Genomic DNA, 27,797 nt, shown 5'->3' on the forward strand with positions numbered 1-27,797 from the left:
CAAAAATTCACTTACGTTTTTAATGTTTTCATTGTTTTATTTTAAAAAATACTGATCCATCCGGAATGTTACAATTTAATGCAAGGCAAAATTATATAAATCTCAAACAGTAGTTAAACATTAATACATACCTATCGAAAAGAACTTTAAAGCCTTAAAGAGCTTTGAAACATCTTTAAAGTTTAATTTCCAGCAATACAGCAGAATAAACATTTCTACTTAAAAGATTTTAAAGAGTGTGACTTAAGTGTGAAATGTTCAGTGTGGCAAGACAGACTGAAGAGGCAGAAAAAGTCACGAGACTTTGTCTCAACATACCAATAATGATGTCAGCTAGGAAAAATACAAACTATTGAGTGCGTTATTGTATACATTTTTACCTAGTTCTCATTTGGTACATTATAAGATGGCACACTCCAAAAATTACCATATGCAGAGAGCAATCCTTCTCTAATCCTTTATGTCCATCAACATTAAAGTGCTTACTGCCTTGAGCTCAACCAAGGAAGGGCACGATTTCCGTGTGAATTACTTATTGTCCTGTAAGGGCATGGCATAACTGATTTTATGTAGAACAGGTAGTTCTCATTTCTTTACCAGTGGCTCTGCTCTTTCTCTTCCACATTGAGCACAGTGTCCACAGTTATTCCTACATCCTGCAGTGAGCAACCTCCCTCCACTTCCAGAGGCCTTCTGGGAAAGGAAGTAGAGAGGCTGTATAGGGATGTGTGGTAGCCAATTTTCATCATCCAGTCAAATAAGACCTAAAAGATAAAAAGTTTAGTTACCAAATACTGTACAGAGTTGTGTCCTCCAGATCACCATGTTATTTCACAATTCTTTCATTGTTCAATCATGCCCCTAGGAGTAATGAAACAGAACTCTCACACCTTTCGAAGGAACCTTCTAGAGTGTAAAGGGAAACAGCATGCCATGAATTCTGAGATGTGAATAACCTTTAACACCTTCTGTTTCAGAGAAGGCTTAGGGACTACTGACACCTCCAGATAGGAGACGCATTTAACAATTAGGAAACCCCCAACCATAGGGAATAGAAAAATTTATAAAAAGATTGAGAACGAAAGGTTGGCATTTGGAAAAAAGATTATTTAGATCAAAATCTAAGCCAAGAGTCTACATCAGAATCACTCAGGAACTTTGTCATAATAGACATGCCCAGGCCCCAGAGACGCCGCCTTATGATAGCCTGACTTTCAATGGGCCATCCCTATAAATTTTTAACATTTCATGTCATGAAGATTCCCATAGTAACTATCCAAATTTCCACTTACAATGCCTGCCAGAGGATGATTTGTTGCTTGAGGGAGAAACCTGAATGAAAGAATGCCCTTGGGGGAAGCTGGAGCACCAATTATAGGTAATCCCTCACTTCTACTGCTAACCACCATCCACGAACCTACTGATATTCCACGTAATAAATGTACATCTATGTCATAAAGCTCCATAATTTTCCGATATCTGGATATGCCTTAATTTAACCAATCTCTACACAAACACTTACACTTTTGATCATTTGTCTTATTTCCAAGAATAAATTCTCATAAATGAAATTACTGGACCAAAAGATTATGTTTTAAATATTTTAAAGATATATACTGGTAAATTATCCCACAAGAACACTGGTCCAATTTACACGCACATGAGCAATTAATGAGAATCCCTGTTTTCCCCACATACTGACCAGAACTGGGTACTCTTCTTTTTAATCTTTGACAATCTGATAGGTAGAAAATGATGTCCCATTTTATTTTTAATTTTTTTTTTAAAGATTTTATTTTTTTCCTTTTTCTCCCCAAAGCCCCCCCAGTACATAGCTGTATATTCTTCGTTGTGGGTCCTTCTAGTTGTGAAATGTGGGAGGCTGCCTCAGCGTAGTTTGATGAGCAGTGCCATGTCCGCGCCCAGGATTCAAACCAACAAAACACTGGGCCACCTGCAGCGGAGCACGCGAACTTAACCACTCGGCCACGGGGCCAGCCCCAATGATGTCCCATTTTAATTTGCACTTCTTTGATTCTAAGTGAGGCCAAATATGTTTTTCATATTTTTATCTGTCACTTGGTCTTTCTTCTTTAGGAAATCTTCCATGTTTCTTATCAGTGATTGGGCTGAGCTGTTTATCTTTTCCTTCATTTCTATAGCTCCTTATAAAGAAATGACTCTACCACACATAGACAGTAAAACATTTTTTCCAAATTTTTATTTAACTTTATAAACTCTTTCTTTATAGAATTTTAAGTTTTTATGCAGTCAAATCCATCAGTATTTTCCATTATGGTTTATAGCATTCTTGTCATAGAAAGTTAAATGCAACAATCAGGATAGAATATTATTTAGCTATATTTTTAATGCATGCATAATTATATGTTATGCATTAAAAATAGAAATACATCAAAATATTAGTAATTGGCTTTGGTGTCCGACTACAGATCAAAATTTTTTTCTGTTTTCCAAATTATTGCTAATGAACACAGTATAGTTTTTAAGAGAAGGAAGAATCTATTAGGACGAAAGGAAACAAGCCTTAAAGAATGATTTGAAAATTACACATAAACAGTGGGGCAAAGGTTAACAATCCATCAGGGATAATGAGAATAAAGTTAATACTGGCTGCTTTGAAAGCATCTTACCCACCAAGCTGCAAAAATGTAATTAAAACAAAAAACAACAAATAAAAAAGAAATAGGACAAGGAAGAACTGAAAAAATTTGAATGCAGAAATCACAATTCAAAAAGGCCCAGCCAGCATGGCTAACGATTCCAATTTCCGCAGCATCTTAGAGCACATATAAATGCCCTTACCCTGGCCTGAGGGGCGCACCAGCCAACAGAGCGATAACACCTCCTCCACTGCAGGGGAAGAAACTATTGCCAAATTCAACAAAAACACTTCTCAAGATAAGAATTTCCTCACCTGTGAACTGCAAGACTTAAAAAACCGTCTCCTCAGGACCTTCCCACTTGGACATCGGAGAGCAACAGTAACTACCTGAGGAACAAAAATGTTCAGGTAAGAATTCCAACGCACTGCTTTTTGCAGTTCCAAAATCACTACTCCTAGGAAATGTCGGCAGTCATAACAGCACGTCGGGTTTTGTAGGAATTTAGCTCTGAGAGTTGTAAACCAACATAAAGGTCCAGATAAATTCACTCTAAACACAGAAATAATTCTGAAACTGAAACACATCTTCCTCCTGATTGAGGAGACCAGGGGCAGAGCCTTGCAGAAAGGACACCAGAACTTCAATGGCTCTGTCTGCCCAGATAATACCAAAATTGCAGCTGGGCTTCAGAAGTGACCTACCAAACCAAGACCCTGTGCCACCTCAGAGACCACAGGAAGAAAAGCACCAGGTCGGAAGGAACCAAAGGTTAGCCCGTCCACTCCTGCTGTAGGCTGCGCACCAGGCCCGCAGCATCCAGGCAAGGAGAGAGCAGTCTAGAGCTGGTCCTGGGGGCTGGGCGCTCGAGGAGGCCTCCTCCCCTGGGAGCAGCTCCTGCTTTATCTGCTCTATATACTGGGCTTCCTCATCATCTTTCCTTTGATCAAATGATTAAATAGCTAAAAAGAGCTTGCAAACTGCTAGTATATTAAAGGACATTCTAAAAAGAAAAGATGATGAATTAGTAATTTATTCTGATGCTCATTATTTACTTGTAGGAAACCCTTTCTCATGGTTAACATCATCATACTGTCCTGGGAGTTATGGTACATAAAAACGGTGGTTTCACAGCAGCATCTACCCCCTTCAGGAAAGCCATATTAGAAAATATCTCCAACCAAGGAGGTAAGGTATCTGAATCAGTGTAATGTTCAGCTCTGTTATTACTTCTACTAAAGAAAAGTTTTGTAATAAAACAAAGAAATCACAAAACAACTGAATCACATATTAAAAGCCAATTTTGCTTTTTTTTGCTGAGGAAGATTGACTCTGAGCTAACCTCTGTTGCCAATCTTCCTTTATTTTGTACGTGGGTTGCCACCACAGCATGGCTGCTGATGCATGGTGTAGGTCTGCGCCCAGGATCCGAACCCAGGCCACCAAGTGGAGCATGCCAAACTTAACCACTAGGCCATGGGGCCAGCCCCAAATTTTGCTTATTTTTAGGAAGAATAAAATTTAACTTTTACAGTGAGATTTTGTTCAAACTTTAATGATCTGATAGAATTAAAGCCAAATGCTTTATGAGAAACTAGGGTTAAAATATAGCCAATTAATGTTTTTCATTAGAATTAGATAAAAACTTGGGAGAGACAAACTATCATTGTTTGAAATCCAGCAATTGTTCTGTTATTACAATTACTGTGAAAGTTGGCTGCACAATTTCTCCTACTATTACTGACAATGTAGTGGGCTGACATATGGATGGGTAAATGGCCTGGGACACAATCCAAATTAGAAAGTAAAACATTGTCCCAAACGCAGATTCTTAAATGGAATCTAAATTAAAAGTAGCAGCACTGGGGCCGGCCCGATGGCCCAGAGGTTAAGTGCACACGTTCTGCTTCTCGGCTGCTTGGGGTTCACTGGTTTGGATCCCGGGTGTGGACATGGCACTGCTTGGCAAAAAGCCATGCTGCGGTAGGTGTCCCACGTATAAAGTAGAGGAAGATGGGCATGGATGTTAGCTCAGGGCCAGTCTTCCTCAGCAAAGAGAGGAGGATTGGCAGTAGTTAGCTCAGGGCTAATCTTCCTCAAAAAAAAAAAGTAGCAGCACTAACTGAAATTTGTACTCCTTAAAATGAAATAAGATGGCATACAATAATGAAAATTGTTGCTATGGTAATATGGCAACATTATATGATGATTTACAAAATTATTTTCAAATTCTAAAAGTAGAATAGTAATATATGGTGAATATTCCATTGTGAATTCCAGACTACCATGAATTATTTCCTCCTCTCATTTTAAAAATCTTACCACATTATTTTAGAACTCTATAGAAGGTTGCAAAACTAAATACATAGGAGACACTAAAAAACCCAGGTGTACTGCTTAAGTAAGAATTGCAGTAATTATGTTTCAGATCCCTCCTTCCTTGTCAGAAATCCATGTTAGTCATTAGTTCACTCATCTATTAGTCTGCTTCTAAATCCAAGCGGGCTTCCACTGTAACAGGAATTTTCTCTTATGGCTCACTACTTTAGAGTGACAGCTACAACACATACAGAAATAAACATACATATAGTGACAGCTTCATCTGGCTGTGATAGCCTTTAAAATGAATGTTAGTTGCCCCAGCAATACAGAATTATAAAGATGTCCTTCTACTCTGTGGGTGACACCAGACATTTAATGGGACCTCACTTAAATAAGAAAATAGAGAATTTCCTAAAAATTATAATTTCCAGCGTTCCTAAAAGTGAAATTATCCTTTCACATATGTACTCACCAAAGTTATGTAGTTAGGGGTTAAAACATATTTGTTATGACATGGGAAGGCTTTATGAATATGTCATGATTATGTAATATGGTATGGAATGATTATGACACCAGAGCAAAACCATTAAGGTGACAAAACAGGAAATAGTATTTTGCAGAAAGGCAGAAACAATGTGACTATATAACAACAAAGACAAATATCCTAAAAGCATGAGTAACCATCTGCCTCTCATTCCCTACGCCAGGCATGCCTTTTTTCCTTTGAAAACACTTTATTAGGGTTATAGGGTGGAGGACGGGTTGGAAGAGCACACTCCCCAAAACAGAATGCCTTCTTTTTCTTATTTTTAACTTTTATGAAGATAATCACACTCTGTGCTTAACGTCTATTTGTCTATTTTCATTATCCTCAAAAAGTTGGCTACAACAGACAGTCCTTCAATTCAAGGATCTACAAAGTAGCTGCATTCTTTCCTTTTCTCTTTTTTAAGGGGAAAACTACAACTTGAAGTCATTTGCCTATTTTGATTCTGTTTTAATAAGTAACTCAAATGCTGACCTGAAGTTCTGGGAAGGACCAGCTATCCTATGTCGGCCTGATGAAGCGAGGGCTCTAAAAACAAACTCAGAGGACAGCAGGCTTCCGGAATACCACCGGAGCCGAGGAGTCTGACCCGACACCATGTGCAAACCAACCCCTTAGTGACAGTGCATCACATCGACACTTACACTATCTTCTCCTTCCAAACCCAAATTCAGATAAGACATACTTGATGTTAGAGAAACTACAATTTTTAAAGAAAAAAAATAAGCTTACTTCTTCAGCTGTTTCAGGAGGTTCTTCAGGTAAGTCAAGAACCTAAAGAAAAGTAACTATTAGGAACAGGAACATAAGCATCCAAAGAAGAAAACGATAATCTCAACAAGAAGAGTTCCTTTCAATATAGAGTTTAGACAGATCTAAGCTTAGTGAAGTCTTTTCTTTTAATATACAAAAAGTATGTGTTTATAAAAAGTATACAATGAGAATGAGAGCTCAATTGATAAACATTTTTGGGTAAGCAACTTTGTGATAACAATAGACCATAAAAATAGGATTTGAGACGACAACTACCAATCTACGCACATTTAAAGAATTTTGTTTTTATGATGATCCAAGATACTATGTAAAAATGTCCTATTTAAGGAAACAGAGGACAAATATTAACATGAATTAAGTTCAAAAAGACCCCAAAGTTATTTAGATTCATAAATATACACATTTTAGCCTGAGATTCATACATATAAACATTTTAAACTGAGTGTGTATTTTTCTTCACTGGCACTTCTGGGGGACTGGCTAACAACCACTTCATTTTCAAGATTTACTCACATTTCCCTATTTCTGTTACTCTATTAAGAAATCAGGTGTTCAGAGCATTTTCTCTCATTAAAACACTTGTTACCAGCAATTTCACCTCTAGGAATGCTTTTTTATTTTTTAATCCCTTGGACTCCATGTTTTGCAACACTTTGTCTAACAACCATTAACTGCATCTAGTAAGTAAACTATTTGTTTTCCTTTGGTGTCAAAAGCATGATGACAGTCAACCAAAATTTACCATCAGCAAGAGATAATTCATGTCTTGAATTATCTCGACATGCTCTTGAAAAAACAAAGAGAATTATCTGGACATGCTCTTGAAAAAGCAGAGTCTTGAATTTTTAATTAGTCCATAGAGTTCATTAGATCTTTTTGAAATATTAGAAATAGTTCAATGGTCTGATTCCCACACTCAGCTCCATTAAGGGACCAGGAAACCTCAGAGTGAGAAGCAATACATTAGACAGTACTGTGAGGGGGCAGATGGCCTACCAGCTTTACCCAAGAGTAGGTAAAAACAGACTTCTTATTTCCAACCTTTACCATCTCCAAATCAGAGTCAACTTAGGGATGAAAGATTCGAAAGAAAACAAGGAATAATAAATCTGGGCACTGTTCTAAAGTGAATGGTTGCTAACCCATTCCCGAGAAGGACCACTGAGAAAAATGATACACTCATGTTAATAATATTAGCCATTCACTAAATATGGCTTAATCATGCCTTAGCTACTCATAGAAATATTTCCCGAGGCCAGCCCCTTGGCCCAGTGGTTAAGTTCGTGTGCTCAGCTTTAGTAGCCCGGGGTTCGCTGGTTTGGATCCTGGGCACAGAACTATACACCACTCACCAGGCCATGCTGTGGCAGCATCCCACAAAAAACAATTAGAATGACTTACAACTCGGGTATACAATTATGTACTGGGGCTTTGGGGGGGAAAAAAAGAAATATTTCCCTTATTAAACAGTATATTTTTCATTTCTATACAATCAAGTTACTTCCTCAGAAAGAACTGAGCATTATCTAATAGTGTCCATTTATCTTCATAGCTCCCTTCTAAGTTTGGTTCAGAATATTAATATTAATATTAAACAGGAAAAGTGATTCTTTTTAAATTAATTCTGTTGACAACCTAAAGTCTAGACACAGGTTTATTTTTGCTGTGCAATGCCTGTATTTCTTTTTTTTTTTTTTCCCGTCCCTAAAACCCCAGCACATAGTTGTATATCCTAATTGTAAGTCCTTCTAGTTCTTCTATGTGAGCCACTGCCAGAGCATGGCTAACGATGGATGAGTGGTGTGGTTCCACACCTGAGAACCCAACCCGGGCCACCAAAGCAGAGTGCGCCAAACTTTAATCACTAGGCCATCAGCGCTAGCTCAGGAAAAGCGATGCTTAATGAAGCTGATCGCTTTGTAAGGTAGTAGGGGAAGACATCATCTGGATTAAAAGCCAGTCCTAATCTTCACTCAGTATCCCACCTCAGCCACAGAACAACACTCCCCCGCCCTCCACACGCTGACACCTTCATTGAGCAGGCATTAAGTGACGCACCTCCCTCTGCGTGGGCTTTTCAGCAGGTGGTGAAACTTTGGTTAAACACTTAAGCAAGTTCCGTCTCTTTGCTGCTTCTCTGTTTGAAGTTTCAAAAGATGTCTGACTCTCATTTTCAAGCACCAAATCTTCACCACTCTGGTCAAAAACAACAGAGAATTTCTAAAGAGATGCTATGGACTCTATTACGTTCAAAATGGTTATTTCTTTTACCCTGATAGCATTTCAGTAAAAAAATACAATTAAGTCATCATTAGATCCAGAAAATTAAAGCTTTATCTCCTCAGACAACAAAACATGGAGCTTAATGTTTTATAGGAACTACCCTTATCTAGGTCTGGGGTTCCCTCCAACAGATACAAGGCTAAGAGGGACCTTTCCATTTTAAATGACCCTCAGGTTTTTCAGTAGGATGTAAGAAAGAAGAAAACCTGGATGATACACTTTCCTCCAAGGGATCACACCTTAAAAAGCTGTGAAAATAGAACCTGTGTATAAAAACATTATGTCTATGTATGAGACCATGCAGAACTTCCTTAGCCGAATGAGGCCCTAGTATCTTGTTATATATAAACATACTTTAGTTCCTCAAATTCAAACTTTGATCTTCCATTTGAATTAATTACTTTAGGAGGCAAAAAATTGTATTCCAGAAATCATAAAGATTACTTTTTATTAATATTGTCTATTAAAACATCTTCCTGAACCAGATCATTGACGTAAATGCCAAATTCTCAAATATACATGTATTTGTTCAATAATGCCTTTCTTCCATATCCACTGACCTTCTAAAAGTTCTCTTTATTAGATTAAAATGGCCGCCATTTTCCCCATTCCTTTATCCTAAGAGAATCTGGTGGAAGGAGCGTGGGGACCAGGAGTCAAGAGATCTTGATGCAGAACAATTAACTGGCTAAACTTAGGCCGCCCCCTGCAAACCAGGGGTCTGGATCAGCCGAGGGGTACACTTCCCTCCAGCTCCAACGTGCCGATGCTCACGTTCTTTGATAGTCCTAAGAGCCTTAAGTCACAACACCACCAACAGTCTACCATGTCCCTAACTTTTTGTGGTCCCCACTAACTATGTTAAAATATATACTAGCAGTGCCGTGAAGACACAGCCTAAAAGCAAGGGGCAGGGTGACTAATTCAGATTGTGACCATTTCAGAAAGAGCTGTGGCAGCTAAAATCAGGCTGCCAATGTCTAACACGGCAAAACTGAAGAGGAGACAAACTCAACTGAGAAGGGAAATCACGACACAGAGCAGCTGCATTTTACGTTGCCCATCTTCCACACTAATTTTATTACTCTTGATTGTTTTATGACATATTTGCCATCGTGAAATGAAGAACAAAAACTGATTCTGCTTCACTGTAAGAATCCTGTTTACTGGATTATTTTCTTTAAAACATGGTGAAAGGTGCAGTATAAACAGAAAGCAGAATAAACAAAAAAGTATTTGGGACAGAAATGATCTTACACACAAAAGCTGTGGCCAGTTACTCTAAAATTTAATTCCTTTATGAATATCCTTTTTCCTCTGTAAGAAAACTTCAAATTGTAAACTTCCATGAGCAAATGACAAAATTCATACTCAGTACCAGAGGAAAAGAGTCACAGGTTAACTGGTTTTACCAAAACAGAGCCAAACAAACAACAAAGAAACACATAGACACAGAGATTAGACTGGTGGTTACCAGAGTGGAAGGGGGGAGGCGGGGGCGTGAAAGGGCTGACCGTGTACGGTAACAGATGGTAATTAGTCTTTGGGTGGTAAACATGATGTAGTCCACACAGAAATCAAAATATAATGACGTACACCTGAAATTTATATAATGTAATAAACCAATGTTACCTCAATAAAAATCTTTAAAAAACAGAGCCAAACATAATGAATATAATGTGAGCTTATTAGACCTTGGAGATCTTACTTGAGGAAGGATCTGAATTCACGCATATAAAACAGTGACGTAGTCAACAGTTTTCTCAAAGACTACCTTCTGTTCGAGCTTTTCAAGGATCTAAGTTACATGCTCTGCAGACACCAAAAACCACTCAACCATTTGATACATAAATCTGCTGAACAAAACTGATGTACCATCACTATTATTAAGATTCCTAAAAAACAGACTGTAATAACAGTTTAACGTCATTTGCAATTTTTCAAAAGAAATATATGTGAAAGGAAACATAAGAGCAGAATTCAAAATATAACATGAGAACATTTCCTAACCCCAAGTTTATGACCATTGCTTAACTTCCAGGTTTCACCCATCATCTGATAAAAGCGCTCTTCCAGTTTTTTCAATTTCGTTTTCTGGTGAGGTTTTAGAACATTTTCTATGTATCTGCTGGCCTGTTCAAAAAAAAGAAAATTAGACGCTGTTACTATACATTAACTTAATTCCTAAGATTTTACACTGTCTATAAAGTTGTAAGTAAAAACCAGGTAAGAAACTGTGTTTTCACAATACCTGAATTTTGCCCAAAAAGCAGCATCCTCCACTTTTGCATCACTCTCTAAATATATGCATTTGTATATAATGCAAATAGAAACGAATATTCTAACTTGTGCTTGTATGGCAGCCTGCCTATAGATCCAAATGGTCCTTGAGCTCTAGGAGCTGCAGTCAGAGCAATTTGTTCAAGGCATCATGCCTGAGGCGTGAACTCACTTGGAAGAGTGTTAACTGAATGGCTCAATGATGGTAAAGCAGAAAATATTTTTTGGAGTCAAAAGAAAATGGAGATTCTGGTTTTAAGATGACCAAGTGAAATTATTTTTGCCTCCCTCTCCTCTTGAAAATCAACCCAAAACAACCATGTGAACAAGAAATAGAAACCCAAATTCCACCACCAATGAAACAAAGAAATACTATAACCTGCAGACCACTCAGTGTAAGGACAGAGGGAGGAGTGCTAACTGATAGAACAGGGTGAGAGAACCGTAACCTAAGGGCTTGCTAAGGAGGACAACAGTAAGAAGCACACTGTGCACCCCGCAGACCTGGAGCAGCTCAGGAGAGACACCAGATACCATGGCAGGGACACGGGTGAGGTGCAGAGCTTCAAAAGGGGGGCCTCAGGGGAAGCCATGTATCAACCAATGACATTTGTAGTGAACCAAGGATTATGACTATTCCAATTCTTTGCACCTGAGGTTCTTAGGGAAAAGATGGGAAGAAAGACAGAAGAGCCAGTAGACCCCACATCCACTAACCTACCACACATCCAGGCATGGAAGGTTTATTCTCTGGGAATCTGAACCAGAGAGGCTGCAGTCACGATCCCAGGCCTAGTGGAGGGCAGGAGTGCAAACTAAAACAGAGAGTAAAAATGTACACACTGAAAGGTAAGACTCCCCAGCCACCTTCCCCACCAGACTCAGGCTGCTGGCGGCCAGGCTCTAACTCCCCCAGGCGGGAGAAGGAGGCGCCCTTTCTAGAGAAGGTGAATTGCAAAAGAGGAACATAGATACCGACAAAGTTAAATTACTCCTCAGTCACCCTGCAGTTAAGTTGGCGTACACCCAACACCAGCAGACAACCATCAAGCTCCACCCTCATAATACAGAAATTCCAATTCGCTTTATATATATAAGTATAACTTATAAACAGTAAAGAACACAAAGCTGATGAAATTTTACAAATACATACACCATCAATTAGCGTTTTAGTGCACCATTCTTAAATCTGAAAGGAGAGGGCCAAGGGTTACCAGATGTTTAAGGAAAGACTCCAACATGAAAAGTGAAGGCTAAATTAACGAGGAGAAAAAAGAAACTTGAAAACCACACTGGAATTTGAGGATAATAGTGCAGTATTTCAAAATCTAATGATTTTCAACCTGTAATTCTATAACAAACCAAGTTATCAATTAAGAGTCAGAGCAGAAAAATCACCTTTTTAGAATGCAAAGATTCAAAAATTTTATGTATCATCAGGCAACATGTCTGCACAGGCTGGGTACTTGCTATGTACACAGACTATACGGGGAGATATTAATTTATTAATTTGCCTTTGTCCAAAGAGAGAAGACACAGGGTTAAAGTTTTGAGACTTTTGCCAAACAAAAAAAATCCCAACTTTATATACCCTTAGGAATTATAGATGCCAATTAGTATGCAATTGGCATATAGACGGAATTATAGTTTACTAATTAGCACGCAAGGCTTTAAAATCAGGGGCCAGTCCTGTGGCTGAGTTAAGTTCGCGAACTCTGCTTTGGCAGCCCAGGGTTTCACCGGTTCGGATCCTGGGCGTGGACATGGCACCGCTCATCAGGCCACGTTGAGGCAGCATTCACAACCAGAAGGACCCATAACTAGAATATACAACTATGTACTGGGGGGCTTTGGGGAGAAGAAGAAGAAAAAAAAAAAGATTGGCAACAGATGTTAACTCAGGTGCCAATCTTTAAAAAATAAATAAATAAAATTAACAGTTGGGGGCTGGCTTGGTGGCACAGTGGTTAGGTGTGCACGTTGCACTTCGGCGGCCTGGGGTTCACCAGTTTGGATCCCGGGTGCAGACATGGTACTGCGTGGTGGGCCATGCTGTGGTGGGCATCCCACATATAAAGTTGAGGAAGATGGGCACAGATGTTAGCTTGGGGTCAGTCTTCCTCAGAAAAAAGAGGAATATTGGCAGATGTTAGCTCAGGGCTAATCTTCCTCGGGGGGGAAAAAATTAAGTTACTTCTACAGGAGATAACATTAAACTTTAGAAGTTCAAATATTTACAAGAGGGCTTCCTATAAAAGCTCTTGCAAGGACACTTTCATTGTTACTAAATTCAGATCAGAGTATTACTGCTCACATACAACCTGACAGTTCAAAGTCAAGAAAAGAAGTGTTAGATAACCAGCCATGGGAAAGCAGTTCCTAGCTATCAAAACCAATCTCGGATAGGATGCAGCAAAAGCAATGCTCAGAGGGAAAGTTATATCTGTGAACATCTAATTAAAGAAGAACTACTCAAATCAGTAAGTTGACTTTACACCTTAAAAAACTAGAAAAAGAACAAACTAAAACCAAAGCTAGCATAAGGAAGCAAGTAAAGATTACAGAAGAGATAAAAACATAGGGAACAGGATAGAAAAACAATAGAACCAACTAAAATAAAAAACTTGTTCTTTGAAAAGATCAACAAAATTAACACACCTTTAATTTGACTAAGAAAAAGAAAAATAAAATCAGAAATGAATGTGGGGATATTACTACCAACCTTACAGAAATAAAAAGGATTATAAGAGACTACTATGTAAAATTGTATGCCATCAAATTAGATGAGCAAGATAAAATGGACAGATTTCTAGAAACACACAAATTACCTAAACTGAGTCAAGAAGAAATAGGAAACCTCAAGAGACCTAACAAGAGATTAATTCAGTAATTAAAAACCTCCCACCAAAGAAAAGTCCAGGGGCCGGCCCCGTGGCCGAGTGGTTAAGTTCGCATGCTCCGCTGCAGGCAGCCCAGTGTTTCGTCAGTTCAAATCCCGGGCACGGACATGGCACCAATCAACGAGCCACACTGAGGCGGCGTCCGACGTGACACAACTAGAAGGACCCACAACTAAGAATATACAACTATGTACCAGGGGGCTTTGGGGAGAAAAAGGAAAAAAAAATAAAATCTTTAAAAAAAAAGAAGAAAAGTCCAGGATCAGATGGATTCACAGATGAATTCTCTCAAACCCTCTAAAGAAGAGTTAACACTGATCCTTCTCAAACTCTTCCAAAAAACAGAAGAGGTGAGAACAGCTCCTAACTCATTCCACAAGGTGAACATTATCCTGACACCAAGTAAGACAAAGACACTACAAAACAAGAAAAGGACAGACCAATATCCTTATGAATATAGATCCAAAAACTATCAACAAAATATTAGCAAACTGAGTCCAAAAGCATACTGAAAGGATTACATACCAATGCCAAGTGTGATTTACCCCAAGCATGCAAGATGGGTCAACATAAGAAAAAGCAATCAATGTAATACATATTAATAAATACAAAGGAGGAAAAAAACCATGATCATCTCAGTTGATGAAGAAAAAGCATTTGACAAAATTCAACATTCTTTCATGATAAAAATACTCAGAAACTAGGAATAGAAGGGAACTTGCTCAACATAAGGAGCATCTAGAAAAAGCCAACAGCAGGGGCCGGCCCAGTGGTGCAGCAGTTAAGTGTGCACGTTCTGTTTCGGTGGCTCGGGGTTCACCAGTTCGGATCCTGGGTGCGGACATGGCACCGCTCAGAAGGCCATCCTGTGGTAGGTGGCCCACATAGAAAGTGGAGGAAGATGGGCTTGGATGTTAGCTCACGGCCAGCCTTCCTCAGCAAAAAGAGGAAGATTGGCAGCAGATGTTAGCTCAGTGCTGATCTTCCTCAAAAAAAACCACAAAAAAACCATAGCTAACATTACACTCAATGGTGAAAGCCTAAAAGCTTTCTAAGATCGGGAACAAGACAAGGATGCCTACTTTCATCATTGCTATTCAACAATGTTTAGAAGTTTTAGTCAGCGCAATAAGGAAAAAAAAAAAAAATACATGGCATCAATTTTGGAAAGAAGGAAGCAAAACTATCTCTGTTCTCAAATAATAGGATCTTACTTATCGAAAATCCCAAAGAAGCTACACGCAAAAACCACCAGAGCTAATAACAATAAGCACAGTTGCAGGGTACAAGATCAACACACGAAAATCATTCGTGTGTCTATACACTAGTAACGAAAAATAAAAAAAGAAAACAATTCCATTTATAACAGCATCTATAGCCAATTGATTTTCAACAACAGTGCCACCACGACCATTCAATGGAGAAAGAATAGTCTCTTTAACAAATGCTGCCGGGACAAGTGGATATCCACATGCAAAAGAATGAAGCTGGATACCCACTTCACACTACATACAAAAATTAAGTCAAAAAGTGGGTTAATAACCTAAATATGAAATCTAAAACTATACAACTCTCGGAAGAAAATAGAGGGGCAAATCTTCATGACTTTGGATTTGGCAATGGATTCTTACATAGGACACCAAAAGCATAAGCAACAAAAGAAATAATAGATAATTGGACTTCATCAAAATTAAAAATTTTTGTGCATGAAAGGACACTATCAAGAGAGTAAAAAGACAACCCACAGAAGGGGAGAAAATACTTGCAAACATATATCTGATAAGAGTCTAGTATCCAGAATATATAAAGAACTCCTCCAATTCAACAACAAAAAGACAAACAACCCAATTTAAAAATAGGCAAACAATTTGAATAGACATTTCTCCAGAGAAGACATACAAATGTCCAACAAGCACATGAAAAGATGCTCAACATCATTAGTCATTAGGGAAATGTACATGAAAACCACAATATGATACCACTTCATATGCATTACAATGGGTATTTAAAAGGAAGGGAGGCAGTGGGAATAACAAATGTTGGTCAGGATGTGGAGAAATTGGGACCCTCAGAAGTTGCTAGTGGGAATATAAAATGATATAACTGGGGTGGAAAACAGTTTGGCAGTTCCTCAAGAGGTAAAGAGAGAATTACCATACGACCCAGCAATTCCACTCCTCTGTATATACTCAAAAGAACTGAAAATAGGTACTCAAACAAATACTTGTACACAAATATTCACAGCAACACCATTCACAATAGCCAAAAGGTAGAAAAAAAACTAAATGTCTACCAGTGAATGAATAAAGAAGCAAATTTTGATATATCCACACAATGGAATATCACTCGGCCATAAAAAGGAACGAAGTACTGGTATATGCTATATGGATGAACCCTGGAAAAATTATGCTAAGTGAAAGATGCCAGACACATGTTGTATGATTCCATTTATATGAAACATCCAGAAGAAATAAATCCATTAAAGAGAAAGGCGATTTGTGGTTGCCAGAGAATGGAAGGAGTGGGCGGGGGAAGTGACTGTTTAACAGGTATGGGGTTTTGTTTGGGGGTGAACAAAATGTTCTGGAACTAGACAGTGGTAGTGGTTGCACAACTTCGTGAATGTTTTAAATGTCACTGAATTTTACACTTTAAAACGGTTAATTTTATGTCGTGTGAATTTGACCTCAATTATAAAAAAAAATCTGAGCAGGAACACAGAAAGTAAAGACCTAATTTTAAATGCCCCAGATATTTCTGTATTCTCTCTATATATATAATAAACTCTCTAAAAATTAGGCTTTACCTTTTCCCCCTGGGCCTCTTGTTGTTTTTTTCTCACAAGTTTTTGCCTTTTCTCATTCTTCTCTTCTTCTTCTAAGACATCAAAACATAAAAGTGCTTTTTAATTCCAAAGTATCAGTAAGGTTAATGCTATTTTCTCTGAAAACAGTTTGTAGATCTTAATATTTTGGGAGAGACCAAGCTTCAAAACACAGATTATATTTTTCAAATAATGAAAATGACATCCATGCAGATAGTTGAAACAAAGAAATCCACACGTAAAATCTATAAGAAAAGGTCTTTCTGAAACAAAATTCTCTGACATGTATTAATATATTGTATGTTATAGTTTTGGTAAGGAGGTTCCAAGAATGATTATGGTGGGTTTTCTTTGCAGGCCCCTGACACGGTTTCAGCAGCTTCAAGGCACAGACAGTGTGGAGCCCATTACTGCACATGAGGGGGGAACGCTGCACGGAGGCACAAGGAGTGCCATTGGTGACCTTTGGACATGACGGTAGGAGCAACACGCCTAGATCCCGAGGGTGGGTGTGCGTGGCAGCTCCTATACTGACTGGACCAATCTTAGGTCACAATCCACTGAAGGTCAAGAGGAAGGATTTCTGCCGTTGTATGGAACTTTTTTATTCTGGGTATGATAAATTTCATTTAAGTTAATTTCATTTAAGCATATTCTTTTGAGGAATTATCCATCTTTTAGGAAAATATATCCTTTAAGTCACTTGGCTCATTCAACAGGGGTATTTCTTTCTGTCAACAACTTTATCTCTAAGGCAGTAAATATTTCCTCATGTTTATTAAGGAAAGATTAGGACAGAAAAGTGCACAGGAAATCAGAAGGCTCAGTTTGGCCACTAACCTGCTACGTGATCAGTCAAACTTAGTGATCCTAAGACTCCTTCCAAACTCTGAGTCAAAGCATATAGTTTTTAAATAAATCACCAGCAGGGGATTAAGCCGCTTTCATCCTCAAGGCTACTGAGAACCGACTACTTCTGAACTTTTGATATACCTCATCCTGCAAATCTTACAAAATAGGGAAAACTAAAGTTTTGGATAAATCTACAGTCTTGTATCCCAACATCTGACGACAGTAGGGCAAATAGAAAGTGTGTGAGCAAGCTGATTTTTCACTCGTTTGAAGACAATCTGACAATAATTAGGCACTATACACAGTCTTAATTACTTATTAGACGGTTTTAGTCTTCAGTGATGATTGTCTCAAAATTATCAACCCATGAATGCACCAAAATGACTTGCACTCCAGGGACATAAAGGTACAACTTAAAGCACAGAAACTATGTCAACTGCACAGTTCCCTTATTTATAAAACACTGAAAATGTGACACGATAGTTTAACATCTATACCAAATATCTTCCTGATATCAAAATGTATTTAATACAAAATTTCTAAGAGAAGCTACAACGAGTAATTTTAATTTTCCAACTGAGTAATTTTGAAGTATAAGAGATCAAATAATTCACCAAAAGAAGAAAGAAAAAATTTCGAAAATCCATGATTGGGAGACTCTGAAACGGCCATGCTGTCTTTTATTTTTGGGTTGAATAGCGTAACCTTTTAGGATCCTGGTTTTATTCACAGTTAATTTGAAAGGGCTATAATTAAACACTGCTCATTTTCCTTTTATTTATTTACATTTAAATGAACAGCAAAACAAAACATAATGCACCAAATTCACTACTGGCTAGCTTCTTTCTAGGAGGATATAAGATTGTAGGCATTCGTTTCAGAATTCATCTGTTCTGAGGTAAACCACAATATTGTCTTAAGAGGCTTCTAAGACTCACAAACTTTTGCTTATCAAAAAACAAAACAAAACCAAAACAAGAATAAGCATGGTTTCCTAAAATTAAGTGCACTTGACTGTACATAAGAGATTAGTATGTAAACAAAAACTGCCAGAATGCAATGAAAAGTTAGGGTGAAAGGCCTTTAGAGATTAATGGTAGACACATCTACCATTCGTAGACTAGTTTGTCAGCTGTTGGTATCAAACAGCAGTTATGCTGCACAAACACATAATTTAAAACTAGAGAATTTGCAATGTCTCAACTTAGAAATGATATAGTTTTAAATGTATATGTAAGGAAAATGTACCAGTCCTCATAAAAATGTTGGGATTTATAGTCCATTCAAAATCATGACTAAAGTTGTAACGATTACTCTACCTTGAAATTACACAGCATAAACTAATGATAAAATGGTTCTTATTGTGCAAATAAATAATAAATGAAGGAAAGAAATTTCAGTAGAAAAGTATAAGAGTAGTATAAACAATAAACTTACCTTTCAGATAAACGGGAGAAGATTTAAATGAGTTAAGCCATGAGGTAGTCACAGAAATAATTAAAGTAAGAAGAGCAAGAAGTAAGAAAATCCGGCCACACAGCAAAATTAGATCTTTAATTCCTTATAAAGGTAAAAAAAAAAAAAAATTACAATTAAAAGTCAAAACACTTTTCTTGATACTAATAATAAACACAGTAGAAGATTATTCGTACTAAAAAAGCACAGTAAAAGTTGAGTCCTACAACTGTATTAGGATTGTTCATATAGTCTCCTTTGGGTGCCAAAAGTCATCATTGTTGCATTACCAGAACAAGTTTTCAGCAAACAATTCTAGAACATCTTCTGTCTCAGGTAAAATTTGAGTGACTGGCTAAATTATAAATATTATAACTATCAATAATGCATAAATTATGGTCTCCCTTCTTCCCAGATAAGGAAATAAAATTATCCAGAGAATTAGGAATTAAATTGTGACGGTACCATCTTGTCAGCTTGCAGTTCCATTTAAAAACTATCAACCCCACTGAAACACTAAATTCTTGCTTCTCAGAGTTAAATTATGCAACTGTATATTTCTCTATTTCTCAATATTCATTCAATTTCATTTGTAAATAAAATTACCACATACACATTTGCCTAGAAAAAAAGTGAAAATTCAGTATTTGGTTTTATATTAAGAAGCAGGATGAAACTTAAATCAGCAAAAATGTAACAAGTACCTGCTCTGTGCAGCACAATCTGCTAAACGGTGAGGGAGCAAAGATAGAAAGTTCGATTAAAAATAGTTTCTACCAGGAAATTTTAGTTTTGTTTTGTACTTCTCAGAAGTTACCAGGCACAGGTGCGAGGAACCATCTTGTCAACGTGACTGGGCTGCTAGTTAGTCAATTAACCAAAAATTAAAGAAGGAATTACATATATACAGACTTAAATATATCACTTTTAACTAAAAACAGATATGTATGTTATCCTTTTTTTTTTTAAGTGATTTAAAGTTGTTTAGAGAAGAAGTGGTTACAATTCGGTGCTCTCACCGCCACGGCCTGGGTTCGTTTCCCAGTCAGGGAACCACACCACCCATCTGCCAGCTGTCATACTGCAGCCACTGCACATTGCTGTGATGCTGAAAGCTATGCCACCGGGATTTCAAATGCCAGCAGGGTCACCCATGGTAGACAGGTTTCAGTGAAGCCTCCAGACTAAGACAGACTAGGAAGAAGGACTTGGCCACACAATTCCAAAAAAATTGGCCAAGGAAACCCTGCGAATAGTAGCTTGGGGCATTGGCTGATATAGCACTGGAAGGTGAGAAGGTGGCGCAAACAGACGGGGCAAGGTTTCCCTCTACCGCATACAGGGTCAGGAGGAGTCGGAACCAACTCAAGGGCACTAACAAAAAGAGAAGAAATACTTTCTTTTGCATTACAGTCCTTCCAACTTTTGTCAGTATTAACTACTGAGTCAGGCGTTGTTCAACAGAACACATAATTAAACCTAGGATGACTCCGGCCATTACAAAAGTAATTTAATACCTAGAGTATTGGTATTTAAACAAACCAGTGAGCTGTCAGATTGATGTTCCCATAATATTGCTTTGTGTTCTAATAAGCAAGCAATTTGCAAATGTCACATATAAAAGGACCAGATTTGTGTGTACACCTTTCAGGTACAGTCATGTATTGCAAAACCACGGCCTGCATATATGACGGTGGTCTCATAAGATTAGTACCATATAGGGGCTGGCTGGTGGTGTAGTGGTTAAGTTTGCGAGCTGAGCTTCAGCAGCCTGGGGTTTTCAGGTTTGGATCCTGGGGCAGACCTACACACTGCCCCTCCAGCCATGCTGTGGTAGCGTCCCACATATAAAAAAAGAGAGGAAGATTGGCACAGATGTTAGCTCAGGGCCAATCTTCCTCACCAAAAAATAAATAAATATATAAGAAGAGTGAAATTTTAAAAAAAAATGAGTACCATAAAGGCTGGGTGTGTAGTAGGCTATACCATCTAGGTTTGTGTAAGTACACTCATATGATGTTTGCACACGGATGAAATCACCTAACGATGCATTTCTCAGCACGTATCCCTATCGATAAGTGACGCGTGACTGTAAGACATTGGAGTTTCTTTGTACCTACTCTCAACAGCCTAGGTGCAGGGCATTTCATAGGATAACAAATGTGAGGAACCAGCATTAAAACATTAGCCTAAAGTATTATATTATATAATATTAGGCTAAAGTATTAGGCATTAAAATAGCCTAAGTATGAGTAAAAATGTATTGCCAATGAAAGCTTTTACACAGTAGAAAAAGACAGGGATCATTTTTCAATACATGTCCAAAAATACAGCCCAGATGAATGAACAGGTCTAGGAATTCCACTTTTCCCCCTGGGAATTCAATTAGCAGCTCCAGTTGAGAGTATTAGTATTTATAAGTTCTGTTCCACACAAAACCAGCCCAGCAGCTGCTACACTAGGATGTACAATTTGTAAAATAGACTTAAATACTGTTACTGGATATTTGCAGAACTAATGTCAAGAAACCAAAGTAAACAACCATCAGTTCACAACTAAGAGAGGATTCTAGGAAAAAGGAGTTAAGTGAAAATTTCAGCACCTAGACGGAGATGCTGCCAGGAGCCCAGTTGCATTTTCTAGAACTTGTGGCCTACTTTTATTAAACATTGTGATAAGTGATGGGAATACAAAAACAAATCAGATGTGGTCTCTCCCCTCAAGAAGTGTATTTCCCTGTGGTCAGAGCTTATCACACGAACAGATCTCTTTCTGCAACCATCAGTCACCACCTTCTCATTGACTAGTGACTCAAATATTAGTGCAAAGTAGAAGATTCTAGATAAGCAGAGTAGGAGTGGATGCTGTAAAGGCAAGAAAGCAGGTAAATTCTGGAATAAGTAAGTGTGAACATAATATTTCTGTATATCATTTGGATGAAGATCTTGTTGATTCTAATACAGCTCGAGTGAGTAGGAGGCTTCTCAAGGGTCTTTGTAGGTTTTTTTAAAAAGCAGTTTATTTTAATTTCTTATTTCAAGCAACATTCCTGGGTACCTGACTTCTTGGGGGTGGGGAGAGAGGGTGGAGAGAGAAAGAGAGGAAATATGCACAACTGTTTCATCATGGTCTCCAACTTTAAAACTGAGTTTAACAAAGGAGACACAGGGGCCAGCCCAGTGGCCTAGTGGTTAAGTTCTTGTGCCTGGCTTCCGCAGCCCAGCAGTTTGTGGCTGGATCCCGGGCAGACCTACACACTGCTCATCAAGCCATGCTATTGCAGCATCCCTCATACAAAAAATGGAGGATTGGCACAGATGTTGCTCAGCAGCAATCTTCCTCAAGCAAAAAGAAGATTGGCAACAGGTGCTAGCTCAGGGCCAATCTTCCTCACCAAAAAAAAGGGGAGACAGACATGTAAACTGATCACTAGTATGTCCAAAAATGAAGTGATTCTCCACAGGTCCACCACTTTCCTTTCAGTTTTCCCTTTATCACTGGCACTACCAACTACTTAGGGTTCTTCAATCCCACAGGTAGGAGTCATCCTTGAATTCCTCCTTTCCTTCAGCCCAAACATTAATCCATCAACAAATCCCGTCGATTCTACTTTGTAAACACCCCAAAGCTGTGCACATTTCATCTCCTCTGCTATCACCCTACTCCCGGCCATCATCTCTACTTGCCTACTTCAAAGCTTAACTTCAAAGCTGCTTCTCCTCCAGCTTCCTTCCAAAATATTCTCCACGCAGAAGCCAGTGACCTCTTTAAACCTTAGGGAAATCACGTAACTTCCCTCTATCTCCGTTTCCTCCTGGTAAAATGGGGATTATTATAGCATCCACGCCCTTTGGTCCTCATTCAGATTAAATGAGACAAAGAATACACAGCACTTAGAGTTCGGCTTATAACAGGTGCTCAATGAACGTTATTATATTGAGCCATTCTGCCTCAAACTCCTTCATCCAGCCACAATGATCTTCATCCTTTTCCTCCCACATGTCACAATTCCTTTTGTCTGGCATGTTTTTCGCCCAGCTTTTCAAAGGAGTGGCTCCTTATCATCCTTTAAATCTCTGCTTAATTCCTCAGCAGGCCCTCATCACATCACCCCGTTTGTTTCCTTTTGAGCTTTCAACACAACCCGATAGTGACTGTTTGTTCCTGTGCTTTCTACCTCTGCCCCCTTATACGCAAAACTGCACCAGTGAGGAGGGACACACCTTCGGCCAAGACCAGACGGCCTCCCGGGGTCGGCGGAAGACTCTCTTGGGAGGACCCGGCGCCGGAAGAGGGAGGCGGAGGCGATGCAGCCTGGGAATCGTAGTCAAAGCCGCTCAGAGGCTACGCGGCCGGGAGACGGCAATTCTACGCAAGCGTCATTGGACAGTTGCCGGGGTGTGAGCGCCAAGAGAAGAAAGCCAACACTTACCTAGACCCGGGATCCCACGCCGCAGTTCCAGACACAAGAGCGGGAGAGCAGCGAGGAGGAAAATGCCAACGACCCCACGAGAAGCCATGATGGTGGGCGCCCGCCTCCGGGCGGAAGGCCCGCCTCTTCCGGTTGCGCCTTCCCTGGGAAGGTCCCGCGAAACCCTTTCTAAGGGAGGGATTTTGCGCGAGAGCTGGGACCTAAAGCTGGGTCGTTGGTCAAACTGAGAAAAGCCCCTGTTTCTGAACTGATAGTCTGTAGCCTCTCTCAGAAGAAACAGAAGTCACCTCCTCACGTCACGTGATGTCCAGGGAGACGGCCTCCTTGGCGGCCCGCCTAGCCCAGTCCTGTGAAGGGAAGGAAGCCTGGGCCCTGGCGAGGCGGCTTCCGAGGCGAGGCCGGCAGCGCCTGTCCCTTCGGCCGGCGGACTCTGGAGGCTGCGGGAAAGCTCTCAGGAGAGAAATGAAGTGGAAGAGAAAGCGTAGGGGCGGTTGACGCTGGGAGGAGGCAGCCTGGCCCCTTGGCCTTGTGTCCGTAGGGGCTGACTGTGGGCTTTTGCCTAGGCACCACTCTCGTGAAGCACCTGCCTTATCTCCCTAAGGGTTCTTGGGCCCTTCCGCGGTCTCTCGTTCCTGCGGGAAGATGATTCCAAAGTGGGCCCTGGCATCGCATTCCAGATGCTGGACACCCGCTACCCCTTGCTCCGCTCCTTGTCAGTTTTGCCAACGGGAGTTATTTTTAGTGACTTAAGTTGGCCTCACAGTTCTGTGACCTCATTGCCATCCCATGACTCCCCTCTGTGGCGCTCCTGCCAGCCTGAAACTCAAGCTACGGAGGTCCTCGCAACTTACAAGATTTCATGCTTTGAAATGTCATTTTCTGGCCTATCCATCAATCCTCCCACCTCAGCCTTCAATTTAGTTCAACTAACATTTATTGAGCCCTACGATTTGCCTGGTATTGTAGAACTCAGGAGATTCACGTACATGTAAGTTACTGAATTTGTCCTCAAGAAACTCAGTTTACTGAGAAAGATAGCCCTGTAAACAGATAATTATAATACGGGTACCTGAGGGCTACGATGGGGATATGCCCAGGATGCTACGGAATCCTACGATGAGGACTTGTGCAAAGGCTTTCCCAAAGGAAATCATTCCTAAATTGTGTTGTAAAGGTTAGGAACTCCGGGGAGAGAGGACAATAGGAGGTGTGGGATCTTAAGTTTAGGAAACTGAGTGCGAAGGAGCTACCAGCAGTTAGAATATTGCAGTTTCAAGTTTGAACGGAGGTGCGGAGAAGCAGATGGGAGCTAAGACCAGAGAGGACTTTTCTTTGTATATAAGCTAAGAACCTTATCCTGGAAGTGAAGGTGCAAAATATGAGGGCACAATCGCAAAGTCAATGCTGGTGCAGTAATAACAGTTATAACATGACATACCAATTAAATAATGGACTATATTGACTCATTCAGAGGTCCTCGTTGTCTGCATGAAGACAGGAAAGAAAGGAAGTTCTACAGCTCTTACCATCTCCATGTTGGTATGATTTCCTCCTTGAGGTGTTTTGCTTCCTCCTTTCTACAGTCCTAATTTAATCTGTTGATGACACCAGTGAATCTCTGTCAGGACAATAAACTGGAGACTCCCAAGTATTCCAGATTTGCTTGGAGTCTTACGCATTGCCCAAACTTAACTGGTTGTGAAATCTCTTCACTGCAGTTGTCTACTGATCACTCCCGCCAAAAGACTACCAGAATAACCTGTTCTGAGTTGTTGGACTTAAAAATAAAAGTCACCTATTTACCAGCAAAAGTGGATTGTTATAGAACAGCAAAGAATTGCAATTCCAGACGTGTAGCCTATGGCGAACCACAGCCCAGTTTGGCGAACAAAGGAGAGGAACCTTCTGTTACAGAGGAGAAGGGGGAGTTGGGCGGGGCTGTTATAAACAAAGACTCCATTGGAGGAAACTGGGAGTTTGAAGTCTAGTGGCTTTTCATTGGTTGAGCTGTGACAATCTCTCATTGGCTGAGCTGTTGCTGGGCAAGGAGAAAACCTTCCTTCCTCCTTCTAGGGCAGTAAAGTAGTATCACTTCCTGCAGGAGATGCAAGGTACCTATCTTCCTCTTGGGGTCTGTATTGATGATGTGTGGTAAGTGTGTGAGAGCAAACCTCACACAAATGAGGTTTCTGTTTATTAATTTTCACAGAGTAAAACCAAGTTTCTCACTTACTGCATTTAGGGAGAACACTGTTTTGACATAATCTTAGCAGTGTCTCAGAGGGGTGGTCAAGGGTGATTTTTATAGGGTTTTTGGAGTCTAGATTGGAGTAGTTTAAGGTGGCCTCTTCTATGCAGGGATCTCATTGGGATTGGACATGATGCATGGTTTAGTAGTTTAGGACTTGTGGACCCAGCAAGATGAGAGACTGGAAGGCAGATCTGCCCCCTTTTTTGATAAGGAAGGGGATTTGCCCAGTTAAGTGATCAATTCAACTTCTGAGTGCCTGACGGGGAAGGTTTTTACCCAGATGAGCAACCTTTTGCTCACATAAATGGATTTTCAGGAAGTCTCAAGCTAACAATGAAGTTATGTACTGATTTACAGCCTATCTTTGTGAGCAAGAATTTTGCTGGAACAAATAGTAAAGTCATGTCACTTGATGTAAGGTCTTAGTTCTTAGTGATGATAATTAAGCTATGGGCCACAGGTGTCTCGGTGCTCACAATAAAATCTTAGGAATACCCTTGAGTTAGGTGTAAGAGAAAGAGATTTTAATTTTTCTATCTAGATAGTTTATATTAAACCATTCTCTATTAACATTCTTAAAACACACATTTCACATTTTTCTTATTTAACAAGTGATGCAACCTGTTTTCTTTATGTATAAAAAAGTAGGATTGTCAACACATTTAAAAATTACTTATAATCATATTTGTTGGGGGGGGGTGCAAATGTTTATTAAAATGTAGCCTGAATTGTAAGTATTAAGTGTATCCAAACTGCTTTTGTGACCTAACGTTTGGAATTTTTGCATTTGAAGAATCAACTAGTTAATTTTTGGGATATTTTATTATGAAAATTTTGAGACAGAAAAAATTGAAAAAAGTTTACAGTGGGTATCCATACACCCACCATATTTTTATTATACTTATTTTATCACATATCTATCAATCTATCCATTCATCAGTCTTTTTTTGATGCATTACAAAGCCGCAGACATTAGTACACTTCCTCCAAATACTTCAGGGTGCCTATCATTAACTGTATCATGTGCATATGCATACTTCATATGACATGCATACTTCAGCATGCATATCATTAACTATAATGAAATGCACACGTCTTAACAGTACCATTCCTTGAGTTCCAAAATAAGCATTGTTAAAAGATAAACTGAGGCATATTAAAAATGTCGAGTTTATTTGAGCAAAAATCTATTCAAATCAGGCAGCATCCAATCTAGCAGATAGAAAGGAGCTCCATGGAAGACTTTTATAGTGAGCAGAGAGCAGGAACAAGGAAGTTATATTATGCAGAAAAGCGGGTTGGTTATTGCAAGGTTACTTTCCTTTAGGGGATGGCAGTGGTCTATCAGATTACGTAACTAGTGCTGATCAGGAGATGCCGTTTCTGGGAGAGCTGAAACTGTGTTAAGTCTTGGTTTGATGACATGGGGCTTAGCATAAGTGACTCCATTTGGGGTCTGTTGTCCTGTTTTTTAACAGCATACACCAGTGCAACCCATTTCACTATCAAAATAGAAAACTTTGCCCAGAAAGTAACCATTGTTCTGATTTTTTTTTCCCACCATAGATTAGCTTTGCCTCTTCTGGGGTTCCTATAAATGGAATTGTACAAAATGTACCTGTTTGATTAGGCTTTGTTCACACAGCATAATTTTTTAAACTTTTTATTTTGAAATAATTATAGGTTCACATTGAATTGTAAGAAATACTACAGAGAGATCACATACTTCCTTTACCCAGTTTCCCCCAATGGTAAATTCATGCATAACCAAAGTACAATATCATAAACAGAAAATTCATATAGACGTAATCCACTAACCTTATTCAGATTTTACCAGTTTTACATACATCCATTTGTATGTGTGCATTTAGTTCTCTGCAGTATTATCACCTGTGTTGATTCATGGGACCACTACTAGTCAAGATACAGAACAGTTCTATCACAAGAATCTCTCCTTCTACCCTTTTATAGCCACAGTCACCTCACTTTCTATCCTTCACCACCACCATACCCCAGGCAACCACTAATCTGTTCACCATCTCTTTGATTTTGTTATTTCAAGAATATTACGTAAGTGCAATCTTAAAGCATGTAAACTTTTGAGATTGGCTTTTTTTTACTCAGTGTAGTCTCCTTGAGATCAATATAAGTTGTTGTGTACATTGATAGTCATTCCTTTTTGGGTTTTTTTGGTGAGGAAGATTGGCCTTGAGCTAACATCTGTTGCCAATCTTCTGTGTTTTTTTTTTCCCTCTC

General features: G+C 39.2%; 1 protein-coding gene across 1 annotated transcript; it reads right to left on the reverse strand.

The window, feature by feature from the left end:
• Positions 1 to 27,788, reverse strand: UBXN8 (UBX domain protein 8). Its single transcript, XM_046648658.1, has 8 exons — positions 23,291 to 27,788; positions 18,841 to 18,963; positions 16,534 to 16,604; positions 10,558 to 10,680; positions 8,323 to 8,460; positions 6,223 to 6,264; positions 2,936 to 3,010; positions 1 to 764 (listed from the first exon to the last, which is right to left on the reverse strand). Exons 1-8 carry the CDS (start codon positions 23,376 to 23,378, stop codon positions 594 to 596), a joined length of 831 nt encoding a protein of 276 aa, XP_046504614.1. The 5' UTR covers positions 23,379 to 27,788; the 3' UTR covers positions 1 to 593.
• Positions 27,789 to 27,797: the final 9 nt, after the last annotated feature.

This window comes from Equus quagga, chromosome 22 (assembly GCF_021613505.1).
Source record: "Equus quagga isolate Etosha38 chromosome 22, UCLA_HA_Equagga_1.0, whole genome shotgun sequence".
Classification (NCBI taxonomy): Eukaryota; Metazoa; Chordata; class Mammalia; order Perissodactyla; family Equidae; genus Equus; species Equus quagga.

Bases quoted from the DNA above. Each gene is read 5' to 3' on its own strand.
- UBXN8 (XM_046648658.1), bottom strand. From the start codon at position 23,378: ATGGCTTCTCGTGGGGTCGTTGGCATTTTCCTCCTCGCTGCTCTCCCG. The intron at 18,964-23,290 runs GTAAGTGTTGGC...TACCTTTATAAG, and splicing joins GCGTGGGATCCCGGGTCTAG to GAATTAAAGATCTAATTTTG. The intron at 765-2,935 runs GTGAGGAAATTC...TTTATCTTTTAG, and splicing joins TTAAGTCTTGCAGTTCACAG to GTCTTATTTGACTGGATGAT.